This window comes from Dermacentor silvarum, chromosome 1, assembly GCF_013339745.2.
Source record: "Dermacentor silvarum isolate Dsil-2018 chromosome 1, BIME_Dsil_1.4, whole genome shotgun sequence".
Classification (NCBI taxonomy): Eukaryota; Metazoa; Arthropoda; class Arachnida; order Ixodida; family Ixodidae; genus Dermacentor; species Dermacentor silvarum.
The window spans coordinates 97130309-97150686 of NC_051154.1; the positions used below are offsets into that span (position 1 = coordinate 97130309).

The 20378-nt window shown below is 44.2% G+C and overlaps 1 protein-coding gene across 1 annotated transcript in view; it reads right to left on the reverse strand.

Annotated features, from left to right (window-relative positions):
- The window catches only part of LOC119433159 (histone-lysine N-methyltransferase EHMT1-like), a 135626-nt gene that overhangs the window by 66822 nt on the left and 48426 nt on the right, over nucleotides 1-20378 (reverse strand). The window contains exons 9-12 of the mRNA XM_037700298.2: nucleotides 19256-19344; nucleotides 14497-14619; nucleotides 5153-5251; nucleotides 347-451 (exon numbers count right to left, since the gene is read on the reverse strand). Of these exons, the coding sequence (XP_037556226.1) occupies nucleotides 347-451; nucleotides 5153-5251; nucleotides 14497-14619; nucleotides 19256-19344 (416 nt within the window). The remainder of the gene's footprint in view (nucleotides 1-346; nucleotides 452-5152; nucleotides 5252-14496; nucleotides 14620-19255; nucleotides 19345-20378) is intronic.

Sequence of the window (20378 nt, forward strand, 5' to 3'; positions counted from 1 at the left end):
AGCCTGTGTACATGACTGGCTGATCTTGTGTAGATGGTTATGACGAAAAGCAATGCTGAGGCAAAGCCCTCTTGCAGGAGTGTGCGAAGTGTCATTCAATTGAATGTATCAAAGTGGGAGTTCAGCACAAACGAGCATTGTTCCCATTGTTCTAAAATAAATTTTCATGAGCGATTTTTCTACTGTTTGGTATGAACAGTAATCTGGATTATCTGGATTCAACGTATGCAAGTTTGCGAAACTTAACAAAGTTTTGTTAATTTTTGTATTTAGCACAATCTTCAACAAGAAGCAAACATTTTTTTACAGTGTAGGACTTGCATATAATAGAGCTGTTGTTACTTACAGTATCCCTGAGGTTTGGGTCTGCTCCCTTGGATAGCAGAAGTCGGACCACATCGACTCGCCGATGCTCTGTGGCCCACACCAATGGTGTCCATCCTCCTTCATCCTGCATGAGTCGCACACATACCGTATCCAAATCAAACATATGCACAAATAAAGTAAAACATGAACAAGTAAATGTGGTTCGTGTGCTAAAAAATCTTTATTTGGCGAGTTTTCCCATTAAACTGAAAATGATTGGCATAAAGTCATAATAGAAAGGAGGCAGCTGCCATGCTGATTGGGCATAGAGTAGTCTTAGTTGAAAAAGGAACAAAACAGGACAAGGAAATGGTGGGAATATGCTGTACCAAGTAATTCATTAGCAAAGAAAACAAGATATCAGGGTTTCACAACACAGGCTGCCTAAACTTTGCTTCTTGTGCACTGCGGTCCACTGTAAAAGGGAACACTCGTGCGCAGCTCTCACGCTGCTGGCGCTCTAACTGCAAGTGCCGGCTGAAGCTATGCCAACGCCCTGAGCGAATGTGTAGAAAGGTGCCAGTGTCGCCAACTACAAGTAATCTGCTGCAAAGCCAGGCAATTTAATTGTACACTGGACACAGGAAAACATTCGCACCTGCTCTACACTCAAGTTTTCCTTTTCAATGGAGCACACAGGACCGCTGAAAATTTTGTGCCACTGTCCACAGTCGCATATGCATTCCAGTCGAACCCACTTATAACGATACCGGTTTTAACAATATATCGGTTATAACAATTAGAAGCTGCTGCACCATCAACTTTTCTATCTTTTCTACAGTGAAATAACCCGCTTACTACAATGCCCCCATGCCGTACTACCGGTTATAACGATGAAGCTTGTAGCACGAGAAGCGACTAATCATGCATAGAGGTAATGATGAAGTGTTCCCATTATATTCACGCCCCTGAAATGTCCATGCATTTCACTGGATCACTGCTACTGCGGCCACATTTTGAAGAAAGCGAAATGGAAAACTAAGATTTAGGGGCTCGTTAAAGTAGACATAAATCTGGATTTGTGTAATAGGGTCGCCTCACAGTAAACTACTGGCGCATTATTATTATGCATTGCAGTGATATCGCAAGTCGGTGACAGGCATCCCGCTTTCGAAACGTAATTTAAACATATGAATGGAATTAACTTGTCTCAAGTTGCAAATCAGAATGAATAGGTCCGGTTAGCCATACACCACTGCTCCATGTGAATAGCACCTCCCAGGCGCATACCTTGGGATGCGCCTGGGATGCCGAAGTAACAGGAGCCTGCCCTGGCCACCAGCGTGAGAGCAGAGAGGCGATGAAGCCTATGAAGCTTTGGCAGGGGAATCGAGCGAGGCATCAGATTGCCCGGAGCAACGATCTAAAGAAGACATGTACTTTATGTTAATCTCGATTTATTAAACAATTTTCTCACCCTAACATGGCGACGTGGACATCTTAGTCAAGCCTCTATACGGACAGGCAGAAGAATGATGCAAGCATCCGGCGATGCCATTAGAAATGTTAACGGATGAGCATCAAAAACACAGTCGCCGCTGATTTGAGGACTGGCGACTAAACAAGGACTACGACACAGAACAGAGAGCGTAAGCATCGGCTCCCGTGGTTCAAAAAGTTTCATTCTTTTATTGAACACACGAATACCATGCTGTGCCCTGACCAGCTTCAAAGCTGCGAACTGCGCTGTCTTACAGCATGCCTATTCCCCATCTGTCCCATAGTTGCGCTTCTGCTGCGACAGGTATTGCGGAACTCGCCAGCAAACTCCACTGTCAGCAGCGTATTGGACCCTGGCACAGTGAGAAATCTTGTTTGACACTCTGTGCTGCATTTCAAGCATTTTAGGCTTAAGGGTACGGCACCATGCGTTGTGAAGCAGTTACGAAAAAACAGCTCGGCCATTGGCGAGTTAGTTTGGCGTGTACTGAATCTTACTGGGACATGTTTGCGACGCTTTCTATGGGCCCCAACATTATTGTAACTTATTTCAGTACTTTTTGGGCCTGCTGGCCACACAGGACGTTGTGATGCAGTTAGCGAAAACCAGCTCGGACGTTGTGGGGCAGTTTTGTGTGTATTGAATTTTACTGGGACATGTTTGTGACGCTTTCTATCGGCCCCAACATTATTGCAACGTATCTCAGTACCTTTGGGGTCCTCTTTGAGCACCCTGGCCACCCAGGGCGTTGTGACGCAGTTAGCGAATGACAGGTTGGCTGCTATGGCATAGTTACTTTAACGTTGGTTAGTTTCGTGTGGACTGATTTTACGGGGCCAAGTTTGTGACGCTTTTTATGCACCCCTCCCCCACTTCCCCCAACAACTTATGCCTTCTTTCGGTACTCACGCGTGTCAAAAACACGATAAGCGATGACCAAGAGTGACAACACAGGAGTGTGTTGCTTGCGCCAGCAAAACGCACAAACGATAACACCGAGAAGCTCAAAAACCAGGAACTTGTAACTCGAAAATTCTGTCTTCTGCATGACTGAAAACTGGTATTGCACTCACGCATTTGTCTTGAGTGCGAGTAGAAGGCATTCTGCAAGTGTCTAACATGGTCTCGCTGGGAGCCTGTGTAGTGACCACCTCTGTGTGCCTGGCGTACCATCGCGTCTCGGCCGAGGACAAGTTGTGTCGAAAACGTGAAGTCGCCTGCATATTTCTGCTCTTAAGCCCAGGATACATGGAGCAAACTTTTACGACGAACTTCACGCGTCAAGTAACGACACGGCGACACGGTGCAGGATGTTCGCTGTGTCGCAATACATGCGGCGAACGCTGCCGTGCGTTTGCCGCCATGTTGATGGCGGTCCCGGCCGACCCCTTCAAACTGAATTTGGCGTTGTCCTTGTAGAATTCACTTCATTGGTAGCAAATGACTGCGTAAACGGCTTTCGCTTTGTCTCAGACCGCTTTGACAGCAGAGTATTATGGATAACCTTGAGGAGTTTTCGAGATCGCTTCTCTTTTCAAACGTGTCTAAGTTTAACGAAAGAAATCTCCGATGCCAGCGCCACCTATCGGGGAAGTCGGGAGATAGGCGTGACGACGGCATGCGGCCTCTGAGATCAGAAGATTTCTGTTGAAGGCTGTGGTAGACAGCTTGCACTGCTTGTCTGTTTTCCCGCAGATGCAGATCGGCGGATATGAGATGTACGAATACAACGCGCTGCTGGCATTCATTGCGCTGTCTCTCGCACTTTCCGGACGCACACACAGATAGAATCACTTAAGTGCACTATGAATGCGAAATTCAATGCGTAATGGAATAGCGTCTCGCACGTAAACTACGCTACTAAAATTCTCTTTCTGCAAAGTTCGTTCGCAGGACGATAACACTATTTCCCTTAAACCCGCTATAACGCTAGCGTTGAATTAAAACTGTATATTGTGGCCGGGTCCGGCTCCCTGCTTCGCGTAAATAAAAAGAAGTAACAATACACTGTTATGTTGCATTGTGGCATATAAAAGTCGTGGCGTATAAATATCTTGTTATTGTGTATTTATTGCAAAAACTCGTTCTGCGGTGTAAAAAATCTGAAATAGTTTTGTCTGCTAACCGTGTGGCGAGGCAACGCAGGCAGCAGAGCACAGAGCCAGAAAAGCTGTAATAAGGTTTTCGTTGTACTCCAGCGGTGCTGATTTTAATTTGACCCTGGCGCCACTTCCACTGCCTCTCTCGATTCCCAAGAGATCATACTGGGACCTACTCAATCGGTGCAGAGACACGCAAACACGGCAACACCAACACGATTGCAGATGACACGAAAAGGCCCGTGCGCGAGAGACCAGCATGCATAGCGACCGGAACTAGTGCCTCCTGATTGGCTGTCGTCCACCGCTGCGCGCTAGATGCTTCCGGCGGCGTTCGCCTGACGAAAATGTCTGGACAGACAGATCGGCGGCGGACAACAAATTTTTTGACGCTGGCCATTGGGTCGTTCGCCGCCCGACAAAATTCGTCGCTCGGACACCGCTTATTCGCTCCATGTACTCCGGCTTTTAAAGTGCAGGAAATAAGGCCTGGGAATGGCAGAATGCTTGAAAATTAGATGTTTTTGTCAATTTATGTATGGTATTGCTCGAGATGAGTCGGGTGTTTCTACGCCATGTTTGTAGAAGCGAATTGCCTTTGTGGGTAATGTCGCCCATTCACCACTTTCACGTGTTTCACCTCTACACGCACCGGACGAGTCGGTGGGAAAAAGCGATTTTGGCACTGTGATACCAATGCACCTAGCGCTAGTCACGCAAATTCTTGTGAAAGTGAAGGTATCCCTGAAAGTTATCATCCGAGAGTACACTTTTTTTCGGACAATTACAGAATAAGTCACTCATTCTGTGCCGAATCCAATACTTCAGACTCCTGATTATTCGGACTTTTAGGCGGTCTGTAAAGTTTTCATAAGCTGTTGGCGACTATAAATCCTTTAGAGGCTGGGCTGTGCATAGTGCCTTTGTTTTATTTAATATGTAACAGCCCATTCGCATGATTTTAAGAGCATGTTCATGTAATATGTTTCCCAGGTATTATGTTCACTTTTTTCATGGTCCCAAAGAAAACGTATTAGAGGGGTTCTACTGTATATAGATTAAGAACTTGAGGTGGGGCTTAGTTAACATTAGCAACATGCCATTGTGATGGCTGCTGAAACAATTATATCTGTCCATTACGGTTGTCCTGCAGCAATGTTATTGTACCATAATGACACTGTACCTGCGAGCCTCTGTAATTTCACGCTGAAAATTTGCATTGAAAACAATTAAAACAATACAGTACCTGATCATTTACAGGCAGTTTTGCATCCAGGAACACGTGACAAAGTTGCAGGCTGCCACACCGAGCAGCCAAGTGCAGGCAGCTCATACCATCTTCACCCTAAAAGAAACACATTGTCCAATAAGCTCAACATTGAACTAAAACTTTAAGTAAGGCCCAGTGTTTCTGATTAAAACTGAACAATAAAGTGTGCCAAATTAATCTTTCATATTTTGGTTCTAACAAAAAATATACAAGGGTAATGTGGCATGCAGAAAAATGAAGTACACTGGCTATTATGCTTTGGGATTATGCAAATCAAGACAGTGTTCATGTGAATAAAATATTCCCCCCCCCAAAAAAAAAATTATATATAGATATATGACAGAAAAACAGCAATGAAAAATGGCAAATTTTCCAAAAGAATCTAAAACCAAAAACACTGACCCCTACTCAGAGTTTCTTGGTACGAGAAAATTTGTTCTGCAAGTGGCACTGAATTATGAATCATGGGAAAGACATTCTCACAGCCTAAAATTATATATAAAACCTAAACCGCAGGCTAGCAGCTACACGGTCGGCAAAAAAAATGAAGGACCACGATAGAGCGATAAGCGTTAATTAGAATGAATTACCAATTTCCTCAGAGACAATCATCATGCATCAATATCACCTATCACCAATCACCAATGCACCAAGATTTTAAAATATCCAAATACCACGTAAGTGAACAGAACCAAGGTATGTTGTTTGCCATCGCTTCGATACTCAGATTATTTTTTGCATTCCGCCTAATTACATAATTAGTCTTAATTATTTAATCAACTTCTCAAATATTATAATTATATAAAAAGTGTCAATGAGAAAATTGTAGAGCAACATGAAAAACTCCCGATATAGCTTTCTGTGGCTCAATACGTGCTACATAAAAGTGTGCTTCCGAGCATAAAATAAGCCCGCGAATACACGCTAAGTGCCTGGAGCAGCCAGTCGCGCAGCAATCTTGCATATATTGCAATCTTGCAACTAGGTGGGGTGATGAAGTTAGGAAATTTGCCGGCGCAAGTTGGAATCAGCTAGCGCAAGACAAGGGTAATTGGAGATCACAGGCAGATGCCTTCGTCCTGCAGTGGACATAAATATAATCTGATGATGATGATGAACATTCTATGGGGTGCCCTCGATGAGCAAAGTTTTACCGCTCTAAGGAGCACTTCAGGCGCTGAAACATGCCAATAGGCACGTTTCAGCGCCTGGCAAAACCGTTCAGTTTTCACGATCGCAAACTTCACAATCTTGCATTTTGGTCACCTGTGCCCATTTTAGATAACCGGTGGCTAACAGGCGGCTGCGTGGTTTTGAACCCGCAGCCTCCCACAGCCAAGGTGGACGCTCAACAAAGAGGCCACGGCTGCGGTTTTTGAGCACAACAAACACAACCTCAGACTTGAGCCATGGCATTTGCGGCACTTTCCAGCGCAATACTCTCGTAATCTTCAGTGACAACCCCTCTAAACGCGGCCATTGCCTTCCCCTCCTCATTCGCTCTCCAGTCTGCAAACCGTTTGGACGCAAGTCACTCCTCTCACTCGCCTTCATGTCAACCCCTCGCCTCCTTGCTGCCAGTTTGACGTTGCTGCTCCTCCAAAGCTGCCCTCTTCCGGCCTGCCCTCCCGAGCACAATCTTCCACCAACGGGTGCCCTTCCACGGTTCCTGCTTCTTGGTCTCCACTACTCCGATTGCCTTTCTTCCACTACACATGAAGCCGATGCCAAGCCAGCCATTGCAACCGTCACCATCACCAGCGTGCACTGACGAGGAAAGCGAGATGCCCTGACGACACTTTGAAGCTTCTGAGTTTTGCGTCGCCCGCCGCGTTCAGTCACTTTGGTGGCGACAGCGCATGTGTTTGGATCGTCCTGCAGGCCATGTGATTGTGTTTTATTCGGAGTGCTTCATTAGGCGTGCCTCGCGTGTACTTTTGTGGTCTACAGTGGTCTACATAAATGGCTCCATCAGTCTCCGGGTGAATGTCTGACTGGAGCAGAAAGTTCTGCTGATAAAAGAAGTGGAAAAAGGCAGCTGGCAGAAAACTGACATCGCAATGGAACTTGGCATACCGCCGTCTACTTTATTAACTGTATTGAAAAACAATGAAGCTGTGCTGGATGGCTTTGAAAAGAGCTTCTCGGCGAAGAGAAAGAGGAATCACAATTCGAAATACCCCGAAGTGGAAGGTACACCTCTACCGTGCCTGAAGATAGCCATGAGTGCAAATCTCCCCGTACTTGGACCTGCACTTACTACAAAAGCCGAAACTCTCGCCCGCCAAATGGGCCATAAAGATTTTAAGTGCAGCAATGACTGGCTTGAGCGGTTCAAGAAACGTCATGGCGTGACCTCAAAGTCGCTCGTTAGCGAAAGCGCAGCCATGAACCGTGACACTGTAGACGTATGGCGCCAACATCAGCTCCAAGCTCTACCTGTATAAAGACAAAGACATCTACAACCTAGATGAGGCTGCATTTTTCTACAAGATGCTACCGAATCGCAGGTTCACTACTGCTGGCAGATCCTCATCCGGAGGAAAACAGAGCAAGGAGCATGTCACGATGCTGTTTGGTGCCAATGCAACAGGCGAGGGGAAGCTTCCCTTGTTGATACTGGGGAAAGGCGGAGAAGCTGCGGTGCTTCCGAATTGCAACTATTCCCAAGGACTGCACTTACAGAAGTAACAAGCGAGCATGGCTGACTACTGCTATTTTTGAAGACTACGTGCACCTTCTGGATAGACGGTTTGACGCAAAGAATCGGCAAGTGCTTTTCATAATTGAGAATAGTCCAAGCCACGGGAAGATTGACAACCTCAAGGCGAGCACTGTGGAATTTTTGCCTGCAAACACAACCGCGGTACTGCAACCGATGGATAAGGGCATCATTGAGACCACCAGGAAGCTGTACCACAAGGCTCTTTTCGCACATGCTCACCGCGTATGACGTCAGCAAGAGGTACAACATTGATTTACTTCATGCGATCCATTTGCTGAACTTTTCATGGAAAGAACTCACGCCTTCGAAGTTCGCCAATTGCTTTACGCACGCTAGCTTTTCCTGCACAGTCGTCAGCGACCCTGACGATGACAGCACTTGCAGCGATCTGTACGAGGCTGTTCATAAAATTGCTGGCCAAGAGGTAGAAGGCGACTTCGAGACATTCGTGTTGGCTGATGCTGCTGCTCCCGTGGTCGCCCCAGAGACGGATGCGGAGATAATTGACACTGTGACGAGGACGAAGAGCCGGCAAACGGAGAGCCACATAAAGTGCCAACTATAGTGCAGACGCAGGAATACCTACGCCTGCTGCCAAATAAGGTTGAATGCATAGGCGGCGACAACGGCCTCGTGCAATGCTTGGTCAAATTAGAGGAGAGGTTGCTCGCGCCCGGTAAGAACTGGAAACAGCCAAAGCTCACCTCCTATTTTGCACCCGAATAAAGTTTTGCTTCACTCAATAGTACATTGTATTTTGACTTCCTCGCAGTTGAGGCGCAATTAATGCTCGACTGCTTTAGGTTTTCTCGAGTGGTCGCCTATATCAAATTACCGCTTATAAAGAATTTCTTTTGGCGTCCCGCTGACCACAATGGAAAAAATACCGTATTTACCCGATTCTAACTCGCCCTCGATTGTAACGCACACTCAGTTTCCTAGAGCGACAAAAAAAAAAAAAAAGTCCTTTACAGTACCGCGCACCTAATGCTTTTAAACAGAAATACAACTTTCTGTCATTTGGAAAATATTTCTCCTGATGCACTGAAGCTACGATGAATAAAAGAAGTCGCAGTTTCGCCTGAAAGGTGAAGCATCGAATGCGATAGGAAATTAGTAGACCGCTATACAAAGTAAGGATAGCAGTTTTATCGGCTGTATAAACTTGCAAACATTCGCTTGCTAAATGTAAGGTGTCACGCGCGCACAAGCAAACATTAACACATCTCGCTCGTTGACAGCGGAAACGAACTGTCAAAACGCTGGAGTGTCGAAGCGCGGCAAGTGAATTGACCTTCGTCTTGGAATGCCTCTCGCTTCAACGCGGCGAAAACACGGCACGCGGCGGACTTTCCCCGTGGCAGATTGCTTTCAAGATAGGGCCAAGGCGATCGTCACCTCTTTTCACCATTACCTCACGTTTAGCTTGCTTCTATCTGCTATTATTAAACCATTTTGAAAAATTCTCTTGCTAGAATGTTCCTATGGAGGATATTTACAAATTCCAATGCATAACTTCTTATAGGGCCTGGTGACGAGCCATTTGATGTTACCCTATTAGCTAAAGTTCACTTTTGTTAGCCTGAATGTTCAGATCATTTACTGCACTAGAACTAGAAAGAGCTACTGTAGCCTCAAAGCTCTGCATCTTGACACTTCAGTCAGCTTAGTCTCAATGTGTGCAATAAGCAACAGTGCACACTTGTGCTGCAAAACACATTTTGCAACTCTGTGGATGAGATACACAAAAATTTATGTATGAAGCTTATTATGATGTTGCCTAACCACGTATTGATGATGACACGGCAGTGATCAACAAAAGAGGACAAAATCACGTGAGAAGTGATATGGTGTTCTTAGATTCCCGAGCCTGAGTAATCAAGTATTGGATAATAAAACTGCTACTACTGAAAGTCTACAACACAATGTGACACTCGTGGCAAAGAAATTCATGCCTGAAGCATACGCAGTGGTGCAACAGCCAAAATAGGATCTGGAGCAATTTTTGGAGCATGAAAATCTTGCTTTTGGAGCAGGAATTTGGAGCAGGTTACGGAAAAAAAAAAACTCCGTTTTGGAGCACTAAATCCCAAATTCGGAGCAGTTTCACAAAGAACACTTACTCAGAAAATTTACCCCACATAATAAACGCACCCCCCCAACTTTGCATTGGATTTCTGGGAGAAAATAGTGCATTCATTACGCGAGTATATACGGTAACACACATTAGCAGCGTAGGTGAGTGCAGGGGCGCGATTGGAGATCGTTGTTCGGAGTACGCGTTCAGTTTTGCCGTGCTCGGTTGACCTAAGCCGTGCACGGCGAAATTGAACGCGCTCCGAACGACCTCGATTGCACCCCAGCAGTGCACTGCACGCAACTTTTTACGCCAAACATGTGGAAAGTACACAAGCATTTCTTCGCCAGTGGTTCCCTTTCGGTTTTTTTTTTTTTTTTTTCTGACGATGTGTCGCGATGTTCCAGCGGCAGTCGAAACATGCATCGACAGTATGACAATCTTTTGGCGTTTCGGTGGTGTACAGCGAAAATCGGCGCCGTTTAATTGCAACACGGTGCCTGTTGGCGCATGGAACCGAACCCTTGCTAGTTTTGTGCATTGCGTCGCCTACAAAGCTCACGCCATCAGTGCCGGGTCACTTGCACTACCGTACAAGCTAGTTTCCCGTGGAGTATTCGTACCCGCTCCGCTCGTGTCCGCATGCACGGATACGGCGAGGACCTTGTTGAGTCAACGCGTCAATGGCGAACTGCTTTCGTTACTGCAAGCAATGCGCACTCCCTGTCTCCGCGAACTGCAACCAGCAGCAAAAATATTTTTCGGCGCCCACCACCAAGCCCGCCAACGTCATCTCATTTGGGCATGTGTTTGGATACGGTGGCTAAAATAGTTTAGATCTCGTCTGCGCTACTGGATCGGACTGGATTGGATGGCAATGTCTAAGCTGCAGGATGCCAATGCGGTCTTTGTTTCCCGCTAAAACTAGCATAACCAAGAAATTTTGTGGCCGGATGGGCATTTTGGCGCAATTTCAACATATATCACGGTTTTGGCGCAGCTCAGCGCAAAAATACGAAATTGTATCAAAATGGCACAATTGGCGCAGCTGTTGCACCCCTGCATATGAGTTTCAGCCTCACAAACATACACATCCATTCACTTTCATCCAAGACATAAAGCTGTCAAGTTTCTCTGGTACATGTGCAAGAAGTACAGATTTCAAACACATTCAATAAGAAAGGAATTTCAAAATAAAGAATTAGCAAATGCATAATGCAAAAAAGGTAAGGCGTGCAGACATGGACACAAGAGAAGTGGACAACACAAATGCCAGCGTTTGTGTTCTCCACTTCATTTTTCTACCTGTATCCATGATAGTGTTTATGTAGCCGAATGCTGGGAACAGTGATAAGTGAACGTGCTAGGGACGGTCCCTCAGCATGAGAGAGAAGCCAACATATGCAGCCACAGCTGTAAGGTGTAGTCCTTCATATATCAAGACTGCCTTTTGTAGTTCATGCTTTGAGGACTCTCGAGTCCTTCATACAATAATATGCATGCATTTTTTTTAACTTCCTGTCAAACTGCCTTTTATGCTCCAGTCATTTCCAAGCCAACCCAAGCCAAAACCTGCAAGTAGAGCTATCTGGACAAGGTGTGGGAGTTCCGACACCCCTTTACGAATGGGGCCTTTACGGCACACTAGTTGGAGGCTTTGTGCATCTTTTTCAAATTCTGGTGTTTCACGTGCCAAAACCATGATCTGATTATGAGGCACGTCGTAGTGGAGGACTCTGGATTAACTCTGACCACCTGAGGATCTTTAACATGCACCCAATGCCCAACACATGGGCGTTTTTGCATTTCGCCCTCGTTGAAATGCGGCCGCTGCAGCCAGGATTGGATCCCACAGCCTCGTGCTTAGCACCATAGCCGCTAAACCACCACAGCGAGTTGTGCATCTTACAAGGAGACTACACACACACCACAATATGAACACTGGGGAACCTGAAAACTCGTATACTAAAGCACTCATGTGTGCTGTCATGGAATGAGGGAGACCACTCGACTCCACTGTTCCACTCGTTGCCTTGACAGCAGCATAACTTGTAAATGTGAACTTTCTTTACATCGTAATACAGTAGAACCTGTTGACACGTTTTTCAATCGACCAGAGGAAAAAAAAAATGGAACAGCCAGGAAAATGTAACAGTAAGGAAGGCCCCAAATTGCCACAGCGAAGTCAGAAAAGCTCTGTGCGCGTGTATAATTAGTGGCATGCACTATGTTTCGCAACAATGACCCTGTTCCCCTCTTAATATGCTTCACCGCATAACACGACTGTATTGCAGTAAAGCTGACTTTAAAGCCAGCAATAACTGCACTTGTGCCGTGACACGCTTATCAAGAGCGACGATCGCATAATTTCAGCATTTCGTGCTTCTGAATTTGCCTCTGTACAGCTAAATTTACCTGACTGCTGCATTCACATACAATGTAAGATGTGGGAACATTAAAGAATGGCGACGTATCAAATGGGAACACAATACATAGGAGTGAATGGGATATAGATCAGGACTGAACACAAGAGCCACCAAACGTATCAACGAGGTTCCACTGTACGTACCGAAAAATCAACCAACACATATAATGAAAACTTCTTGTAACAAGAAGCACAGTGCACTTTTTAGTCACAGCTAACTTATGTACACCAATTTGTGATCGCATAGGGCAACTTTGTTGTTTCCCAGTATAGTGTCTCAGCATGCACTATTCCGTCAGTTTCTGGGCTAATTTAGAATTATGCTGTCTCGTTTAACCGCTACCAGCCTGCTCAATTCTACTAATGTAAATACAGTTGAATATCGTTAATTCGAACACGCTTAATTCAAACTGCCGGTTTATTCGAACTGACGCTGTGGTCCCGTCAAAGTTATGTGTATTTCAATAAGCGAAAACGCTCGGTAATTCGAATGCAAAAGCATTTGCGACGGTTAATTCGAACATACCACGGACTGACAATGCTCTCAGCAGCGCGCCAAATAACGCGGCGGCGCCTCCGACCGGCATTGCTCCGACACCGCCATAAAGCAAAAGCTTAGGAGAGACCCCTTACTGCAGCGGCGGAGGCCCAGTCCGGCCAACGAAACTGCCCACGCTGGCAAACGCTCGCTTCCGGATAACGGCAGAAAACAAAACTTCAGGGAGAGGGCTAATCTGCGCCGGCCGGCTGTACCAGCGGCGGGCACGCACGCAGACAGTCGGTCGAAGGGGCGGGAGCTGCGAGGGAGCGGAGAGAGAGGGCGAGGGGAGCCACCGAAGCCACTGCCACCGAAGGGGCGCACTTGCCGAGGCCAAATCCACTTCCCTGCCGCCCTCCTCCCTCACCTTCGACGGTCTCCGCGCACCCACCCGACGCCATCCGGCACCTGAAGTTTCGTTTGCTGCCGTTATTGGGAACCGAGCGTTGGCCAGCGTGGGCGGTTGCGCGCCGCGATATTTCACGACTCGCACCGTTCTCGCACCGTTCGTGCATCGTGCTATGGTGCTCGAAAACTTCAAAAATACGTCGTTCCTTTAATTTGAACTTCTTTTAATTCGAACAAATTTCCGGGCCCCTTCGAGTTCGAATTATCGAGATTGGACTGTAGCGTTTTCAATTCCACCATAATCTCACGATACTGTTTAGTCAGTTGTTGATCTTCTTGTGCCCACAATATTCACAACTACTAACCAGCATGCAATTCAGCTTCCAGGCAGGACCCGTGATGTGGTAGGTGAGACTTGTCACCACTTTGAAGCAAGTTGACTAGGTGCCCTGAGAATGAGGTCATGCAGGTTTTAACGAGTTCCTTTCGTAATTACCTTAGTAGGCTGCCTGTTCTTTGCCTACCTAAGTAGGCTGCCTGTACATCTCTACTAATTATCGTGGCATGTGAAATGCGCTTAGAGTGACAAGTCAAGAAAGCAAGGAAGGCTCCTACCAAAAAAGCTTGATGTGACTACCCTTTTTCCCTTTGCACTTCAAGAAATCGTACTAGTTCCCTTATAGATGTCACACCAGCACAAAGAGAGGTGCACTACTTGTTCAGAAACAATGACTACGTTGCAGTCACACACCACATGCATGAACAGCCAAAATCGCCAGGTGTACAGACAAGGAAGGCAGCTCACAGCACACAGACAGGTCGTTTGAAAAAGGATTAGGAGAAGAATCTTACTGAACTGACGTGCAGAGTACTCCCCCCCCCCCCTCCCCTCCTCTACCTTCTGTGTGAGTGCTCACCAGCATCAAGTTGCACAAATAAAGGCTGAATGGCCTAGCTGATCCCTTCACAGACATGGGCATCCTACCCAATTTACGCTTACAAATCTACCACAGCAGTGTGACTGATTTCTTGACATGGAAGCGTCTGAACAAAGCGAAGACGGAGACATGAATAGAAAGGATAAGATGACAAGGACATGCCAATTCAATGGTGCATGTACACGTTTCCTGTGAGGGGTACATGCCACTGCATTTTGGACCTGTCAATGACTATGAAAGAGGCCGCATAGCTGTGCGCTCAAGATCACCTTGGCATGAGCATTAGCACCGGCTTTCAGTAAGTACTCCACAACAGCACAGGCTCCAGCATCCACAGCCCTCATCAGAGGCGTGTACAGTTGATCGTCGCTTTGGTTAACGGAAAGGCCCACCTGCACCAAAGGACAAGGCTCGTTTTGGCATTCACAACAATACATATTTCTGCATGAGCAATGTTATTTGTGTAAAGCAACAGTGGAGCCACAAAGAAGCATATGGCACTCACTTCCAGACACAGTGGTGCCACTAGCGGCCAAATACAGTGGAATCTCGTTGATATGATCTTAACGGGAACCGTAAAATAAAGCATATCATCCGAAAATTGTATCATCCAACGTATTATCCTACCAAATCGTATTATCGGGAAAAAAAAGAAACATATTATCCCCCAAAATCATATTATTCAGAATCGTATCAACGAGATTCCACTGTACCAAAACACTGCCAGAAACAGCGAACCAGCCACCAGCTGATGAGTGGCTGTCACTAGTTAGACTGTGTTGTTCAACAGTTCCTACAGCAGTTTCCCACCAGCCAAAATTCCACCCATAAAAAATGCAGAGGCAAATGCAAGAAAGCAGTGCACAGATGTGAACTGCCAGTTTTGCTCCTTTCAACAAACGAGCGTACACAACGACACCAGCTTTCTTTTTTTTTTCTTCTTATTCACCTTTCATGCAGGATGGAGTAAGATTTCATGCGCTCCTTTACGGATAGTGAGAATGGTTCAGGCTAGTTGGTAATGCACAACACATATTCTAAAGAAATGTCACGGCATTATTGCACAATATCTCTGCATTTTGTTTCAAATCTCGTACGAGACTGGGTTGGTTGTACAAGATAGGAAACTCCCAGCTGTTAATCCTATCTTTAAATCTGGAGACAAGAAACTGGTGGAAAATTACAGGCCTATATCCCTAACTTCAGTATCCTGCAAAGTTTTTGAGCATATATTGTATAGTCAATTATTTAAATACCTTGAGTCGATTAACTTTTTTACTGCCTCATAGCATGGATTTCATAACGATTACTCATGCAACACACAATTAGTTGAATTCCAACACTTTATAGGCAACTCCATTGACAAGAACGAACACGTAGATGCACTATTCCTGGACTTTAAAAAAGCGTTTGACACAGTATCTCATCACTTACCAAATATTAGGTTAACGTCTTTGAACATACATAATAAAACCCAAAACTGGATTTGTAATTATCTTAATGACCGTAAACAGTGTGTAGTTCTTAATAAATGTAGTTCATCACACATAACCGTATCCTCAGGAATGCCCAAGGGCAGCGTTCTGGGGCCACTATTATTCCTAATATATATTAATGACATTGTAGATGACATACAGTCCCCCATGAAACTCTTTGCAGATGACTGTGTTCACAGAAAAATAAATTCACCATCAGATGTAAAAATCTTGCAGAGGGACCTTGATAAAATAGAAAATTGGTGTCTACGCTGGCGAATGAGTCTGAATATTAATAAATGTAATCACGTCTGTTTTTCAAATAAAAAATTCAGGCCTCCAACCCATTAAAATGTTGAAAACACAACAATAAAAAGCGTCTCAGAGTGCAAGTACCTTGGCGTTTACTTCACACCGAAACTTAAATGGAACGTACACATTCAGCATTCAATATCTAAGGCAAGTAAAATGTTGTTTTTTATTCGTAGAAATTTTAAATCAGCGTCCAAAGATGTTAAAGAAATATTTTATTTTTTTCATGTAAGATCCTCGAATACGCCTCTATGATTTGGGACCCATATCAGGACTATTTGATTGAATAGAAAAACTTCAAAATCAGGCTGCACGCTTCGTCTCCAATATTTACAACCCGTTCGATAGTGTCACTGAAATAAAAGCATCGCTGGGCTGGGAAACAATCACCAGAAGAAAAAAATTTAGACTCAAGTTCTTCCACCGTATCTTCTATAATCAAACGGGCATTGATAGCCGCAACTACCTATCGGAGCCAACTTATGTCTCGAATCGACTCGACCACTCAAAGAAGGTGCGTGAATACAGCTGCAATACTAACCGTTTTGCTGAATCATTCTTTCCACATACAGTGAAAGACTGGAATTTGTTGCCGGAAGAATGTGTTTCAGTGTCTGATAATCATGATTTTTTTTCGCGCCTGTGTTTGTGACAATGCATTACTGTCTTAACTTTGTTTAAATTTTCTATTACGCTTGAAAATGTTGACTCATTGTATGTTCTACCTTGATGTTACTTTGCATTGTGCATTTCTGTGAATGATTTAACATATCTTTATCAAACTGCCCCCCCCCCCCCCCCTGCGATAATGCCTTCGAGGCGACGCAGGTATTCAGTAAATAAATAAATAAATATTTTAACCCCACAAAGCCCAAACACCATGCCACACCAAAGACAATTAAAGGGTGTTTTACATTTATTTCAGGCCATGGAGATATGTTTATTGGTACAAGGAAAATAATGAAATGTTATTGAGTAAACATTAATTAGTATGGTAATTACTTAATTTGTAATTTATTTGTTGTACTATCACGACTGTAAACGTCCTCCAGCACATCAAAAACCCTAGTACGGGCACTAGTTTAGTCATTAGCAGATAAATTTGAATTTGTAGGCATCAAATTCAGCGTATCAAAAATGATACGTTGGGCTTTGTGGGGTTAAGCGCAGAATATGACAGACAACAAACTCGTTCGAAAGAGGGTGACAATTATCCCTTACCTGCAAGCACGTCTCATCATCTTAAAAAGATTGGCGGAAATGTTGGCTTGAAAATCATTATGTCTGCCCCAGATAAAAGCCAAACTTAGCAAGATTATGTCGCTGACAGTGTAGCAGAAGAGAGTGTGCAATGCAAAACACAAGAACAGGTTCGTTTCCTGCATCAAGGGTATAGTGTATTGAAATTCCACTATCCTGCAGTAGAGTCACCCTGCCTCTCGTCACAAATGTGGGTGTGGAATATATTTTGACAACACAGTGGTTTTGTGTGTGAATGCGGTTGGTAGACACGCAAGAGTTAAGAGGAAGTAGCAATGTTGAGTGATGATTATGAGTGCACAACTTCACCATCAGTTTCCTTAATCAAGAAAGAATTTGATTTTCCAGATGGTTAGTAGCGATAGCAGATTAATTTTGCCATTGTACAAGTGCTTCCACTTGATCTGATTGGTTTGGTTGCCCCCTGGTACTTTCCTGTTGTTCTTTTTTCTTTTTTTTGGTCATGTGTGTGTGAATTTAAAGCGTCTGGCATTAAAGTAGTCCACTGTAAGTAGTGCTTGTGCCTATGCTTTTGCATTTTGTTGTCTGTTTTATCCTGCGCTGAAAATGTATTATGGAATTTTTCAGCTTATATTACAATGTAAAAAGAAAAAAAGTTAAAATTAAAATTTTCTATTTAAAGTTTCTATTGCATAACACCAGTAGAACTGTTATCTACCGTTTTCAAGTACCACTAATGGCCCATTTTCGACCCCCCAAACAAGCACCACAGAAAGTGGGTTGAACTTAACTCTTTCCGTACCGCGCCCATTGGACATCGTTAGCGCTCTATCGATGGTTTGAAACACCGCTTTCGAGACCTTCCGCGCCGCTCACGGACACACTGCGCCATCGGACGTGAACGAGGAGAAACCATATTATTGTTTTCTAAGCAGTTTGCTTTTTTCCCACCAGGCAGCGATTTGTAAACGCGCTCCAAAGTTTCGCGATCGTCAAAGCAGAACGCAAAAATGTCCGGCTCCAGAAACGGCGCGTGCACTTCTGGAGATCGCAGATATCACGATTCCGCTGCCTCTGCGGCTGATCTTATCGATACATCGAATAGCAGCGAGTCAGAGGACGCTGACTTTTCGTCGGACTTTTGAGTCTGAAAGCGACGACAACGCAAACCAGCCCGGAACATCGGCGGCCGCAGGCCGGCATGCCTAACTGTAGTGCTTGCAGTTAAATTTTTGTAGCGGAATACCTGTTCAGTGAAAAATTTTGATTTTTTTCAGAAACAGTGCCTAATAGACGGCAATACATCTTGTATATCTCATAATTTTCGTAACATTTTTTTTTTCTTAGTAGATACAAGCGTGTCTTTACAAAATTTGTTCAATTTTATCGCACAATCTTGATTTTAACAATTTATATCTTTTTTATGACATACATCTCGTTAATAAAACTTTTATGTGTGAAAAATGCATTCATTTGGTTTCAGTTTATGTATTACATAAAATATTGAGTGCAGTAGTTCATTCAGAAAATAACATCTGCCGTAACAAACAAAAAACACCTATTTTCCCCATGGTAGGGAAAGAGTTAAGTCTCAAAAGGAGGTTGTGTTTTACAAGATTGGTGTGAACAAGAGATAAAGATTATAAAGAAAATGAGGCAATGATAAAGTAATGAGGAAATGCAACAAGCCCTAACATTAAATAAAAAAATAAATGTTACTCATTTCCTCATAATATAAAGATCAAGTAGTAGAACACCACATACTGACAAAAAAATGCAAACTCTCATTAATAAATCAAATATTTGACATAGCAGAACCACAGCAAAGTGCAATTAGAATTTAGGAACAATGCTGTGGCCAGCACTAAATGAGCTTATAATCTTAAATGTACCAGATGAAAAGAGGCCCTTAAACAATGCACAGAGAAACCAAATAAGTGATCATAAAGCACACATGACACAGACATCCCACAATTACGTATTACAATTATTATCAACAAAAGAACTAAACGGTTCAAACCTGAAGGAGCATGTGAACCAGGATTAGATGTCCTCCTTGGGCAGCTGCATGCAAGGCTCCATAGTCTGCTGGGCCAATATCTCGGCCAGCTGTTGGTGCAATGCATATTGTGTACTTACTGATAAAAACATACATTTTCAGTGGCAATATGCAAGGTTTAACAAATTGTAAGCAGAAAAACACAGTGGCTGTTAACAAGGCCCACAGAAACAGAATACAGAGTAGAATTTCTTCTAAATATGGGATTATACTTCTTGTAGCACACTAAAATAGTGCGCTAGCCATAAAGCATAATATATGTTACGAAATCTTATTAGAACATAGTGTATATATAATTTTATAGAGTTGTACTTAAAGGAGCCCTGCAACACTTTATATTAATGTCGTGCAAAGCATTTGAAATGAAAGGACACAATTTTAGAAAAATTTGGCAGCAAGCAGTATTCCAATGCGTTCAGTAGAAGCGGAGTTCGCGGCAACCCAAAATCACCCTCCATCCCCTCCGCGATTCTCCCGCTTCTTTTTCAACATCTTTCACTACGGTGGCTACAGAGGAACAGGGCAGTGGCCACAATGCTCCAACTACTGAACATCATGGTGGCGCACAGTTCAAATTTGGTTTTAGATGTTCACGCAGACACCACTACTTCTGGTTTTGGTGCCTACAACACGCTAAACTGAGAGGCTGCTTCCTAACCAAGCTTGCCGTAGGCTGCTTGTCTTGTGGTAACCAGTGCAGTACATTTTTACCACTCTTGCTGCTATTGCAGCCAACAACCGCACACCAACATTGCCGTTTCACGTTTGTTTTCTGCAAAAGGCTAGTGAAGTACATCTCCCACAAATTCCACAGCTGCAAAACTGACAAACGCCGCCACGTTCACACTGCGCGTCTACTTACGTTCAAGTGGGTTTATGTGTGTAGAATGTTTACACACAAAGTGAAAGACGCACTGGAATGCATAGACGCCACGGTGTGATAGCGGTTAGAAAAACTTCAGTAAGACCTCAACTTCATGCTGTGGAACAACTCGAGTAGACAACAGCCACCAAATATCAGAAATACAAAACTGAATTTTTTTGTGGATGCTCAGAACGAAGTGGTATTTCGTAATACATTAGT